At 43.0% G+C, this 14,225-nt stretch overlaps 3 protein-coding genes across 3 annotated transcripts in view; 1 reads left to right on the forward strand and 2 right to left on the reverse strand.

The window, feature by feature from the left end:
• dctn5 (dynactin 5) overlaps positions 1–675 on the reverse strand; it is a 5,848-nt gene extending 5,173 nt beyond the window's left edge. The window contains exons 1-3 of the mRNA XM_034200616.1: positions 398–675; positions 178–246; positions 1–91 (exon numbers count right to left, since the gene is read on the reverse strand). The exon at positions 1–91 is cut by the window's left edge and continues 28 nt beyond it. Coding sequence (XP_034056507.1) covers positions 1–91; positions 178–246; positions 398–445 — 208 coding nt within the window. The 5' untranslated portion in view covers positions 446–675. The remainder of the gene's footprint in view (positions 92–177; positions 247–397) is intronic.
• Positions 676–1,342: 667 nt separating this feature from the next.
• On the forward strand, positions 1,343–3,974 carry ndufab1b (NADH:ubiquinone oxidoreductase subunit AB1b; the record flags this gene model as incomplete). Its single annotated transcript, XM_034200624.1, has 5 exons — positions 1,343–1,540; positions 2,648–2,767; positions 2,946–3,033; positions 3,538–3,652; positions 3,731–3,974. Coding segments are annotated over 4 exons (498 nt in total), but the record flags the coding sequence as incomplete, so codon positions are not given.
• A 1,819-nt stretch (positions 3,975–5,793) lies between these two features.
• The window catches only part of LOC117535945 (trinucleotide repeat-containing gene 6A protein-like), a 47,148-nt gene continuing 38,716 nt past the window's right edge, over positions 5,794–14,225 (reverse strand). The window contains 3 exon segments of the mRNA XM_034200623.1: positions 5,794–11,422; positions 13,327–13,466; positions 13,783–13,859. Coding sequence (XP_034056514.1) covers positions 11,074–11,422; positions 13,327–13,466; positions 13,783–13,859 — 566 coding nt within the window. The 3' untranslated portion in view covers positions 5,794–11,073.

Below are 14,225 nucleotides of genomic sequence, written 5' to 3' on the forward strand. Positions count from 1 at the left end.
GGATTACACTGCGGCTCTTCACCACACAGTGTCTGCCCACCCTGACATTAGCCAGGTCCCCTCGGATGATGCAGTCATTCATTACTATAGTCTGGACATACAACACACACAATAAAACACTTGTCACAGCCTAATCAAGAACATGAATAACACTATCGAGCAGTCTGTTTTCCTTACTTTGCCATTGAGTACGATGTTTTGACTCCCACACAGCACTGACTGTCTGCTCACTTTGTTACCAGAAGCCTGAAATACAACGACAGACATTATTAATAACTGTATTAAAGTGAGTTTCTGTATTTATTGTCTAACAATGATTTCAATGATTCGCCCAACGCCCAGATCAGCTACCGTAGCAACAAGCTAGCTAACAACGGATTAAAATCACACATATTACCGTCTCAATGTACTCCGCTTTGTTGTACAGTATTTCTGACAACTCCATGGCTGGGAATAAATAGAATATTGTATATATGTAATTAAATATTAAGTAAAATGGGGACAATTTAGTGATAATAGTCCTCTGTTTGTGTTGCTGCTCTGCTGTCAGCTCTCTTCTTCTGCCGACTCTGGGATTCTCAGACTAAACGAGTCAAGTGACAAATCATCGATACATTTCGTATCGTATATTTCCAAACAAGTGAAACTATCCACCGGTGTTTGCTTTATTTGAGTTGTATCTTGTAACTGTATATTGCATTTTGAATGTGTATGAAGTGTATATTCTTCTAATTTGCGTCATGTGGCAAGGTAATGATCAAACTACTTTTCTGTTATGTTGCTCTGTTATTGATTAGTCCTCCCTGAGATTAATCATAACTCGTGTGCAAATTAGTATATTTAATTTTAATAAAATGTGGTGTTTTAGTTAACTACATTTAAGGAAACATTTATTAAAATAACATAACAATCTCTCAAAAATAAAATAAAATATTCCAAATAAAGACACAGTTTGTGTTGCTGCTCTGCTGTCAGGAAAAACTAGTAGATTGCCAAATAATCGATGCATTTCGTCTGTTGTTTGATATATTTGAGCTGTATCGTGCTGATTGATAAATTATTGAATTTTGAGTATGTAGAAATACTCTATTTATTTGTGTCATGGGGTAAGGTTATTATGAAACAACTAATCTGTTGTGTTTTTCTGTTATTGATTATTCCTTCCTAAAATCAATCCTTTTTTTATGAAATCCAATGTTAAAAGATATCTCTTTATAGGATATGTTAAGTTAATTGCATTATAAACCGCACAAACACAATCAAATAACCTAAATAATAAAATAAGAATTAAACACAGTTTGAGTTGTGCGCATGCGTACAGGGTAGCTCATGATCCCGTCTCTTCATCGCGTTGCACGCTGGGATCCTTCAGTCACTGTTTCTCTGTCATGGCGGCCCGTGTCCCTGCAGCACTGTGTCCGCACCGCTGAGGCTCTCCTCCGGCCCCCTGGCCCTCAGAGCCGCGGTGGTCCCGGCAGCTCCTCTCCACCGAGCACTCTCCTTCTACTCGGCCGACCGGAGGACGCGGTGTGTGAACCGGGTGAGTCTCCGGTAACATTGAGCCGTCGGGGCCTAAACAGCGGTGACCTACCGACGCCTTTCAAATATGTCAGGCTAACCCGGCGCGCTAAAAGTTCTTAATGCAATGCAAGTAGTTTAATATACCACTTATTACATATGTCTGCGGGACATCCTTCCTGAAGTCCACTGAATATGAACACGTTTATTTTTGTTTGGCACAACAGCCATATTCTGCTGTTGCGCAGCTAGCTTGTTAGCTAATGGACACATTTGTGTTGTTGTCCCTGTTTCACCTTCAATTTACAGACATGAGGAGACTTGAAGTTAAACCTAATCGCCTTTTAACGCTACACAGCTAGTTGTAGTTATATGGTTAATAGATACTCGGGCGTGTCAGATAAACTAAGTGCTTGGATTTGTATTTTTGTGCTGTGTGTGATGTTAGCTTGATCAATTACTGTTTTCTGAAGTGTGGGACGCATGATGACTTATTTTATGATCCTTTAATGTGTGTTGTCCACAACTAAGACAGTTGTGTTCGTATAGCACATTTCATTCATTCAGTCTATCAACCTTTATAACAGTCGGGGATAACCTATCAAATACTACACATAATACAGGATTCATTTGAAATGTAAATGCATGATGAGTTAATGGCCTACAGAGAATATACATTAGTGTCATATTGAGACAGTTATGCTCATGTCTCAGCTTTGAGCACTAAAGCATATCCCCTCAAATCATTTAGCCTGTAACAAAACATTTCTTATAAAAATGTGATGCTCACATCCCTCCTCTTCAGTAATATTCTCTAAGCATATTAAGTGATATGCTAATTTAAGTCTCTTAATTATAGTTTGGCACGTGTGCACTATTGAGTGTTGTACATAAAGAAAAGGGATACAAATAACAAATAACCACCCGTTACCTTAATAGTGCTGTGTCTATTTAACAAGCGCTTTTTGGCTAGAGCCTGCCATCATTTTGTGCCAGTAACATTTAGACACAGATTGTAAGTGAGCATAAACAGCTGTAAACTAATTCAGTAGCTTGTTTCTTTGTCCTCTGTCCATGACCTTCATCCAACCTATCGTCTCTGCTCCTGACGCCTCTTCTTCCTCCTCAGTTCCCCTCATTGGACGTGTTGTGCCGACAGTATGGTCATCTGCCCCCCCTCACCCTAGAAAGCATCGAAGAACGCGTCCTGTACGTCCTGAAGCTCTACGACAAGATCAACCCCGAGAAGGTAAGGGACAAAACATCAAGTCTGAAAACATTGTCAAAAATGTCCATTACAAAATGGCGTAGTGATTCTCCAGCTATTTTATTTTATATATCCATGATTCATATCCAGACCATAAACTGAACATGGCTTGAGATACAAAGCGATTGTGAGACTTTAATGTCTGACTGTCGCTCCTCAGCTGCAGGCCACCTCCCACTTCATGAAAGACCTGGGGCTAGACAGTTTGGACCAGGTGGAGATCATCATGGCCATGGAGGACGAGTTCGGTGAGTCAGCGTGCCGTGAAATCACACAAAACTACAACTAACCCTCGTTAACACAAGCTGAAGATTCAAAGGTTGTATTGTCATATGTACAAAGCTACGGTGTAGAAATGGCAATACAATTCTTCTGACCTGAGCTCCTCCAACAATGCAGCATATATAATAAAATACAAAAAGAAAAATAGTGCAAAAAGTCTATTTACATGTCAATGGAATATGTACAAGAACAGAATATGAAATTAAATAATGTAAATTAAATGCGGTTTAGTGTTAATTATTTATATAAATTAGTATATTAAAGAGATTTTCACATTTTGTTCTACGACAGTAAATACCCCACTCATTTAATGTCCGAAGCTTCTACTAAACGCTCGATTAATAAACGTCATCACGCGGAACATTAGCCGCCTTTAGCTTAGCCGTCTTCAGCTAGCTGGCTGATGTATTTAGCCTCATCTTTGAACAGAAAAACACATTTTAATTAGTTTCCGTCGGTTTTTCCTGCAGGCTTTGAGATCCCTGACGGAGAAGCAGAGAAGCTGATGACTCCTGACGAGATTGTACAGTACATCGCAGACAAGAAGGACATTTACGAATAACTGTTCTCTAGTTCACTGCAGAGGTACGTTTCCTGTCTCTTCACCATATATTCATTCTGGCGTCATTGTGTACTCACTCTTTGCTGTTTTCTTCCACACAGGTTGACCCTAGCAAGACCCCCCCCCCCCCCCACACAGGAAGTCCGCTTCCTCTCGCTCTTCTGTCCGTTGCGGCAGCGTCAGCTGCCGTGTCTCGTGTTTTACTGTATTTAAATAAACATGTACTTTCGAAGCTTGGAGATAAACAAAATTACATCAGTTTTGATTTTTTTCTTCCAGCTCCATAATGTGGTGTATAATTTCTCTTGAATAGATTAATAAATACACCTGATGTATAGATCTGCACGTCTCTGCTGTCATATTCATTCACATATTTCAGAAGCATGAGTTAATATCAAAATGTTGAAGATGCCGGGTGGTATACTTTAAAGGTCCCATGCCATGCTTTTCCGGTTATTACTATTATTATGCATGTAAACGGTCTGCAAAGAGCCTCGCAGATTGGGGTGCTGCAGCCCCCTCAGCACCCCCCCTTCCCGCGTCCATTCGCCATGTCTCGCAGACCCATGCAGCATTCTCATCTGTGTGTCCTTACTGGTGTCATTTTCTGGTTGCTAACACCATTGTAACAATCACTGATGTAACGGTGGTGGACTCATCAGAACAGAGTGGGCGAGCTGACCCAGTGGGAGGAGGGGGGGGGGGGGGCAGGAGCTCCAACAAGCCGTTTAGGACAGAGTGAATATTATTATACATAATACACAGATGCTGTATGAGAAACCAATGTGAGTTTGGAAAATTGCACAATATAAATCTATTCTAGTAGACCTCAAATAAATTATGATCAGTAGAAATGGCCATGACATGACCTTTAAGATAAGCTGAGTTTGAAGGTCACAACATCTCAACGTATAATTTATTCCTTTCAACATTTGCCACCTTAGATGTTACATTTTAAAAGGCTATCAGTATTTTAATTTGTTAATAAAATGACTACCTTTCATTTCATTTGTCCCAAAACGGTACAAATAAACTCGTCTAAAGTGCTATATTTAGGTACCATTTTAGAGGTACACTAAGACAACTGGTCAATAGAGTATTTATCAGTGTTTATTATTCAAGCCGTAGTTTTTGGGAACCATTGGACAAAAATGACCGATTAGGTAAATTGAACCATGTCATGCGGTGGTTACCAACCTTTGGGTTACGATTAAGGTGCCAATTAGGTATAATTGGAAAAATACATTTTAAGTTTCTGAAAATATCAGATTTTTTTTTATCTATGATGCAATATTAGTTCAAAATGCTGTTTTTACACAAACTTCCAGCCATAAAATTAGAATACCCAGTTTTAAACACCTGTCATTCGTAAATAGTACATTATGACATAATAAATATTGTTGAATATAAGGATGTCAAATATTGCAACTGAAACATGTTAACCCATTACATTTAGCTTTTTGTCTAATTGAGGATTCTTAAAAAATGTGTTTGACATCAGTTTAATTTGTTTTTATATTAATTGTAAAAAAACTGCAACCGTTTAAAAAACACTTTTGTCACAGTGAATAAAAACTGCAAACTTGGGTTCTCTAAATTAAGTAAAGACATCCCATAATTGGATACAAGCGGCCGAGATGGGTTTTCTCCGCAGGGTGGCTGGTGTCTCCCTTAGGGATAAGGTGAGAAGTTCGGTCATCAGGGAGGGACTCGGAGTTGAGCCGCTCCTCCTTCGCGTCGAAAGGAGCCAGTTGAGGTGGTTCGGGCACCTAGTTAGGATGCCACCTGGGCACCTCCCTATGGAGGTGTTCTAGGCACGTCCAGCTGGGAAGAGACCAAGGGGTAGACCTAGGACCAGGTGGAGGGATTATATCTCTTCGCTGGCCTGGGAGCGCCTTGGGATCCCCCAGTCAGAGCTGGTTGATGTCGCCAGGGGAAAAGAAAGTTTGGGGCTCTCTGCTGGAACTGCTACCCCCGCGACCCGACCACGGATAAGCGGGAGAAGATGGATGGATGGATGGATCCCATAATTGACACAGCTACGCAAAAAACCATGTGAGGAATATCTCAGAAGCATTAAGTGATAACACATTTGATTTGAATGGCTGTATGGATATACAGTGTATGATGAAGACGAGGAGAAATGACGAGTCCAGGAGAAAAGTGCCGAGTCATTGTTAGTCTTTTATTGAGGGTTGTACCCAAGTTTTACAGCTTTGTATGACGGCTGCAGGAGCCAGAGGGTTACAAACAGTAATCAGTATGAGTACAGCCAACAGAAGACCTACTACTCACTACACCTTAGTACAGATTCTCTTAAGAGCACTAAAATCCAGAAAAAAATAATACAGAACAAACCAAGCAACAAAGGAAGGAGAATAAAAAGATTAAATGAAACCAAACAAAGACAGCATCAGAGGAGACATTCATTATTAGAGCACACTGGAGTTGGTTTTCTATACCTTGTAATATCAGGCGACTTCGTTTTGTCAATTTTATACCCATACAAATAAAGATTGTCCTTCAAAAAGTGCAGTTTCCCCCGAAGTTTAAGATAAAATCTTTTTGATGACCCGAGGAAGACATTTGAAAATAAAAAGGTACTTCCTGTTTTTGTTTGTAGAGAGGAAGACGTCCCCTCGTTGATTATAGACATTTATATTCTCATATATATATATATTATATATAGTTTCAACAGTCTCCCAAAGCAATGTGCATAATAGGTTTTACAGGTGATCCAACTACACACTGGATTGATAGAATCTCTATAAAAAACATTGTAGTTGTGTAAAATTTGCAGTTTTCCACCGGCCTCCGCCTCCTCGGCTTATCGAGGAGACGAGCTGTGAAAATAAAGAAATGGACTTTTGCAAATCTTAAACCTGTCCTCCTCTCCTGCTACAACTGGCCCGACGGTTTGCTAGGTAATAAAGGTTTTTTCAGTTTTATTATTATTAGTAGTAGTAGTACGATTCAACGATGGCACGACAAGAGGAATATTATTGGGAATCCCTTCTGAACTGTTTTTAAAAAAGTTGTGGGATTTTTTTTTTGTAGGTTTTTTTTATTTTTAAAGAAAGCAAAAAACCCAAGGTGGACATGGAAGCCTGGGTTCAACACTCCACTGCATAGTCTCTCTGAGCGCCCCCCTCCTCTGTATGGTGAACCTCCCCCCACCCCGATAACTCCCCCCCCCCCTCCCACCCCACATCTTTGTGCTGGTTAGACTAAAGCTTTTCAGGGTTTTTGTTTGTGTCTAAATGTAAAATGACGAACAGCAGATTCTCACAGTTTGTGTTTTTCTTTTTTGCGTCAACAAAAATAGCCTTTTGATCGACAGTAGGAGCCGTTGGGTGTGTTATAATATATAATATAGCATTTGCTCACAGGATAGTTAAGTCAAGAGAAAAACAGAGTCACATTATTTTTTTCTTAAACATTAAAAAGTAGTATAGTATCACCAGCCAGCTTCCCTCCTTTCCTACACCCTCCCTCATTCCTTTCCTTCTTCCCTCCCCTCGTCTGGTCTGAAAGCTGCTTGGCAGCCCTGGGGATTGTACATTGCTCGTGGTGGTTTTCCTCACATCATCCTTTTGCAAATGATTTCTTCAAGCATTTAACATTGTCCAGCTTTTTCTTTTTTTTTAAATACACAAACACACACTTCTTATACAACACGCAAAAAAAAGAGAGAATAAATCAAATCAATCCCTTTCCTTCCCTCTCACCCTCCCTCCTCGATTTGGCATGATAATGTGTTCGAACATACACAGTTTCTGTACTTGACTGGGTTTTTGCATCTCCCCACACACTCACACTAACAGTAGATTCGACGAGACGGAAACAGAGCGAGATTAAGCCGGAGACCAAAACAGTAACATTAATGAGGCGTTTTACAGACGTTGCTTGTCCCTTCTCTAACAGCAGAGCGATGCGGCCTCCTGCTCCTGATCCGAGGTCAGTTTAAGTCCCATTATTGGTTAAGGTAAGGATACTGACGAGGGACAGAACTACTCCCGGTATCAGCGCTCGGAGAAATAGCATTGCCAAAAATCAGAATGAACGAAGTGTAAAATATATGCGGAAAGTAAATAAATAGACTGCTTGGAGTTCACTTGCCCCCGGACTTCCTGTCAGTTCTCGTTTTGCATTTCCTCTCCTGTAGTTAAGCTTAGGAGTCGGAGAGGAAGAGCTGATCCTGGGTCAGCCAGTGAAAAGGCAAGTATAACCCCGTGTCCCTGATAAAAACAACAAAGCCAGGATGAACCAGCCATTCAGAAGTCTCATTCCTGTTCCCAAGTTGCTACGGGCCAATAAGAACCCTCGATTCAGTCAAGCTCGAGAAAAGAGCGTCTCCACGACAAAGGTTGTCGTAACAACATGGGGCGTGGTCAAGACCAGTTGCCAAATACTGATTTAGATACATAAACAAAAAGCAAAGCTTGATTTACTTGATATTTTCCATGTTTGAGGCTGATCAGGTACCGGGGAAGGCAGATCGAGTCTCGGCAAAGTACATTTTATTTTTTTCAAAACCGTTTTCAGCTACATTCAGGCTCGGTCCAGGCGGCGTGGCGAGCCAGCCCGGCGAACAGTGAGAGGTAAACCTGGAGAGGACGACCAAGCCCCTCTCTTGCTCCCTCACTGGGGGCCAACAAAGCACCATCTTCTCTAGTCACACACACTCACACAAACACACACACACACACACATTACCCTGTCACAATACTCGGACGCATCTTCGCCCTCAGACAGACCTGATAAACAAATACGCCCCCCATCTCGGCTTTGCTCTCCGCTCGCTCGGCCTTTTCCTCTAATCCACCCAAGTGCAAAATCCAAGGCTCCTCAGTTCAATTTGTCAAATTAAGTTAACTCAAAGAATAACAAATATGGTTCAGATGTTCCACTTGACAGACAAACACAAAAAAGATATATATGTATAGTTTAAGCAAAGAGATTCTGGAATAAGTAAACTAATCTTTTGTATGATTGAATTATTTGGTAGAGAGCAGTTCAATACTGGCACACACCACGGTCACATCTGGCTAATACTCGAGGTTCTGTCTCACTACGCAAGCTTTGAAGTTGTTAAAGATTCACGACTTAACTTAAAAAAACACAACTTAAGCCAACGTTTACTAGTACTTCTGAAATCAAAACCTATAGAGGGGACACGCGCACACAGGCTTTAACACAGAGCAATTACACGATGAAGAAATTAAGGTCCATGGCTTCGCTAATGCTGACTTCTTTCGCGCACTCTCTGAAGCTTTTTGATTTCCCCCGATAATTGTGCATCATAGTTACTAAACAATCACTGGTAGATAGGTACATCTATTATTCACACGTGTATTTAGTCGACAAACACCACTGGTGGATTTACATTCACGCCGCTCTCGCAACACGACCCTCCGATAGGACTAACATCTGCCGGTTCAGAGCCTTGTAACACACATTCACACACACTCGCACACAATTCAGGAACTTCAGATGAGTACCCCCCCCCCCCCCCTCCCCAACCCCAAAGGAAGAAAAAAACAGTACAACAATACAATCATATTCTATTTGTAAACAGGTAGAAGCCACTTGACTTGTTGTTGCATCTTCGGACACAATTAGGATCAAGGCAATGAAATGTGGACGACTTTTGCACTGTTAAAATATTATCTTCAACCAAACAAAATGATTTTTTTAAGCTTTTTCTTCTTTCCTTTTTTCAAAAACACCATTTGTGGCAATGAGAGCGATTAAAAAACAAAAAAGCAAGATATAGTTTGCATTTTTGTTGTACTTAATGAAACATTTAAAACATTTTGTGAGAAAAAAAAACAAAAAACGCCTCTCAGTAGGCCGTGTGAGAGGCTACAGTATGCATAGATACAGATTCGCCTTTCTCTTGGTTTAGAAGTCTGACAAGACCGAGCATTTTCCACTGACAGTCACACAATCACACAATAAACACTCCCCACTTTTGATTTTTAACATCAGTGGACGAGTGGAGGAGAGAGGGAGCATTGTCTACAGCCCGTCCTCCACCCCCCCCCACATCAGGACCCCCCGTCCCTCAAGACAGCATATTGAAAGCAGTGTGTTGAGCTTCTCCAGCTTAAAGCAGTTATTTGGCAGAGAAAATAAAACGTACAGACCTTTACATAGTTTCAGTGCTAGAAGTTGGATTTTCCTTTCCTACAAGGAGTAGTAGTTTCTTTTTTTAATTCACCTACAAGGGGGGGAAACTGGCTTGATTTCCTGAGAACCATTGCTGGTTATTTAGCAGACAAAGAGGAATAGTTCAAATAACCAACGCCATGGCCAAAAACACTGATCCGAATTCCCAGAGTTACAAAGCATCGTCTTCATCCTCAAGAGTTTTTACTTTTTTTGTAGCTTTTTTTCATTTTTTCTCTCACTATTTTCTATTTTTCCATCTTCTCTTTAAAATGAAGAATGAACACACGTTCCGCCTCCTAAGTCTTGTAAACAAGAGGTTGCAGTGTGGCACCTCCAAAACATTGAAAGCCTATTCTGAAAGTGCTGTTTCCCCCCTGCCCACTAGGGGGCTAGTGGGAGGGCTTGCTAGATAGGCCCCGCCCCCTTACACTGGGTGGGCGGGGCTTGCTAGTCCCAGCTGCGGCTACAGTCCTTTGCACTGCAGAGCTCAACGTTCTTTAGTTTTAAAACAAAATTGGTGCAATACTTTTTAATGTCACTTTTACTATCACCAGATAATCCTCCTAAGTCAGCTTTTATTCTTCTTTAACTATCTGTTGATCTTGAACTCCACGACAACGCAGTAAGGTAGGCGTGCCAAGGCAGAGAGGAGCGCACACATACTCATTCGCACACACACACACAAAGTACTTCCGCGCACATATGTGCACGTGCACGCGCATACGGTAAGGACCTCAATGAGTAAACAGCTACACTGGAAAAACGGGCTGCTCCCTCTATATTGCAGATTATATATACTGAGAAAAAACCACATTCAGTGCAAAGTTAAAAAGCTCATACTCCAACATTGTCAGCAAACAAAAAAAAGAAAACGTTAAAAATGAAAATAATTGGAATTCAAATAAACATGACGAATGAAACAAAAAATATATATATAATAATGAGCTCGATTGAAGCTTTTTTCGGTCTGAAAGAGCACTACCTGGAAGCAAATATCCATCCGTTCACATTATAGAATTGGCCTGCATGATTCAAGTATTCCGACTGATATGTTTTTGGGCTAAAACAAAGTGGACATATGTGCAGAGAGAGAAACGTAACTTGTTTTCCACAGGGGAGACCCCGCTTTGTTGTATTTCTTGTAAGTGAAAAAGAGTCCGACTAGTGCCATTGCTTTTTTTTTTAACTACTTTTTTTTTTTTTTTCTTCTGCTGATTATTGATTATTCTCTACTGACCCTTCCCACAGCCTGTTTTGATTGGCAGGCGGTTCACATGGAGTCCCCTCCCCCTGACAGGTGATCCACTGGGAGGAAGGAGCTGATTGGAGAAGGGCTGCTGATCCTCCCCCCCTCGGTGCCGCTGGGATTCCCCCACAGGCTACTGGAATAGTTGGGCCCGCCCCAGAGGGAGGAGCTGTGGAGGTCGCTGCTGTTCCACTGGGTGGGCTCAGGAGCGCGGCTGGGGAACGGGTGAGACTGATCCATTCTGCTCTGAGAGGAGCCGATGGCTTGCCAGCTGGAGGAGGGAGTGGCCAGTGACTGCCCTTGTGCAAAGAAACGGTTGATTTCCTCCTCGCTGGCAAACTCGGCCAGAATGGTAGTGTTCCCCAAAACACACCTGCAGAGACAGAGAGGGTCAGTGAGAGGGTCAGTGAGAGTCAGTGAGAGGGTCAGTGAGAGGGTCAGTGAGAGGGTCAGTGAGAGGGTCAGTGAGAGGGTCAGTGAGAGGGTCAGTGAGAGGGTCAGTGAGAGGGTCAGTGAGAGGGTCAGTGAGAGGGTCAGTGAGAGGTCAGTGAGAGGGTCAGTGAGAGAGGTCAGTGAGAGGGTCAGTGAGAGGGTCAGTGAGAGGGTCAGTGAGAGGGTCAGTGAGAGAGTCAGTGAGAGGGTCAGTGAGAGGGTCAGTGAGAGAGTCAGTGAGAGAGTCAGTGAGAGGGTCAGTGAGAGGGTCAGTGAGAGGGTCAGTGAGAGAGTCAGTGAGAGGGTCAGTGAGAGGGTCAGTGAGAGGGTCAGTGAGAGGGTCAGTGAGAGGGTCAGTGAGAGGGTCAGTGAGAGGGTCAGTGAGAGAGTCAGTGAGAGGGTCAGTGAGAGGGTCAGTGAGAGGGTCAGTGAGAGAGTCAGTGAGAGGGTCAGTGAGAGGGTCAGTGAGAGGTCAGTGAGAGGGTCAGTGAGAGGGTCAGTGAGAGGGTCAGTGAGAGAGTCAGTGAGAGGGTCAGTGAGAGGGTCAGTGAGAGGGTCAGTGAGAGAGTCAGTGAGAGGGTCAGTGAGAGGGTCAGTGAGAGGGTCAGTGAGAGAGTCAGTGAGAGGGTCAGTGAGAGAGTCAGTGAGAGAGTCAGTGAGAGTGAGAGGGTCAGTGAGAGAGTCAGTGAGAGAGTCAGTGAGAGGGTCAGTGAGAGAGTCAGTGAGAGGAGTCAGTGAGAGGGTCAGTGAGAGGGTCAGTGAGAGAGTCAGTGAGAGGGTCATGAGAGAGTCAGTGAGAGAGGTCAGTGAGAGGGTCAGTGAGAGAGTCGTGAGAGGTCAGTGGAGAGGTCAGTGAGAGGGTCAGTGATAGAGTCAGTGAGAGGGTCAGTGAGAGAGGGTCAGTGAGAGAGTCAGTGAGAGAGTCAGTGGAGGGCAGTGAGAGAGTCAGTGAGAGGGGTCAGTGAGAGGGTCAGTGAGAGGGTCAAGTGAGAGGGTCAGTGATAGGGTCAGTGATAGGGTCAGTGATAGGGTCAGTGAGAGGGCCAGTGAGAGGGTCAGTGAGAGGGTCAGTGAGAGGGTCATTGAGAGAGTCAGTGGAGAGGGCAGTGAGAGAGTCAGTGAGAGAGGGTCGTGGAGAGGTCAGTGAGAGGGTCAGTGAGAGGGGGGTCAGTGAGAGGGTCAGTGAGAGGGTCGAGTGAGAGGGTCAGTGAGAGGGTCAGTGAGAGGGTCAGTGAGAGGGTCAGTGAGAGGGTCAGTGAGAGGGTCAGTGAGAGAGTCAGTGAGAGGGTCAGTGAGAGGGTCAGTGAGAGAGTCAGTGAGAGGGTCAGTGAGAGAGTCAGTGAGAGGGTCAGTGAGAGGGTCTGCTGATCCAAAACATCCTGTGGCTGGACTCCACATTCAAACTATCTTCCTGACTAAATCAGTGCGTTAATGCAGTTTTTTTTAAACACTGGAGAGCGTAGAAAATTAGGTTATAGAAGTTTTTGTTTAGTGTGTCACGTTCAACGTCCCATGCACACAAGATCGCAGGCTTAAAAACTAAGACGTCTACTGTCAATGCGTATCCATACTTCATTTTATTAGTTATCTACTCAGTCTCTCAAACAACTGTTAGTGATTGGCTTTGAAGAGATTGAAAAAAAAAAGGTCTGGTTAGTTTTCAAATTGTAATTATTGTTCAAATCCTGATAATCAGCTGATAATCTCAAACAGAAGGTTTGTATTCTCTACTTTCCTGTTTAGGTTGACTTAGTTCTAGTCCTGGGTCTAATACAGGATGTCACTCAGGCACAGAAATGGAAAAGTGGAGTGTGTGTGTGTGTGTGTGTGTGTGTGAGTCCTTACATGTGCAGGCTCTTCTGGGCCTTAGCGGCCTCATCCTTGGAGCTGTAGCAGACCACAGCGTTACCGTGTGGCAGGTTGAGGTGGAATGTGATCAGAGGGCCGTGCTGCATGCACAAAGTCCTCAGGGTAGAGCCGTCAATCTGAACGAAACACAAACAGAAGGGGACAGATGTTCATGAACTGCTGACAAATATAATTCACAAACATTTCCTCGATTAGGTCGGTGTGTTGAATGATCGGAACACAGCCATTTTGGGCGCCTCTGGATGTGATTTGTTTTTCTTTTAGACAATGTACCATGGCTCAGTTGTCTTTTACGAGTCGCCCTAGTTCTATCATCAGTGAAAAATACTAACAGAACTGTGCCACACATGTCCGTGTACGTACAAACTATGAGGTAGAATTTAATTAAAAAGTAACACAGATTAGCTGATACATTTATGTACTTGTGTGTACCTGAGGTGTGAGATTTTTCAGAACGAGCCATTGGGATCTCCCTGAGCTGCTGCTGCTGCTATCGCCCCAACTGGAACCTGCAGATAGGAGAGGAAGGGGACGGGTTAAAGGTGTAGACGTAAAACATGGAGGGAATGACCATGTGCCATACTAAGAGGAGCGGTACACCCTGCATCACCTAGACATAAGTGTTCTTATGTATGGTTAGAGAGGTATTGAACAGAAGAGTTTGGCTTACGCACAACAACACAGACTATTACATTACATTGCATTTAGCTGTAGGGGTGCAACAACTAATCGACTTAATCGATTAAAATCGATGACCAAATTAGTTGCCAACTAATTCAGTCGTCGATTCGTTGGTGACGTCATCACGTGTGTTTTACGCCCCGTTAAGCTCCAACGTTATCGGTCTTTTTATCGGTACTGGAGACATTTAAAAA

This window comes from Gymnodraco acuticeps, unplaced genomic scaffold (assembly GCF_902827175.1).
Source record: "Gymnodraco acuticeps unplaced genomic scaffold, fGymAcu1.1, whole genome shotgun sequence".
NCBI classification, from domain to species: domain Eukaryota; kingdom Metazoa; phylum Chordata; class Actinopteri; order Perciformes; family Bathydraconidae; genus Gymnodraco; species Gymnodraco acuticeps.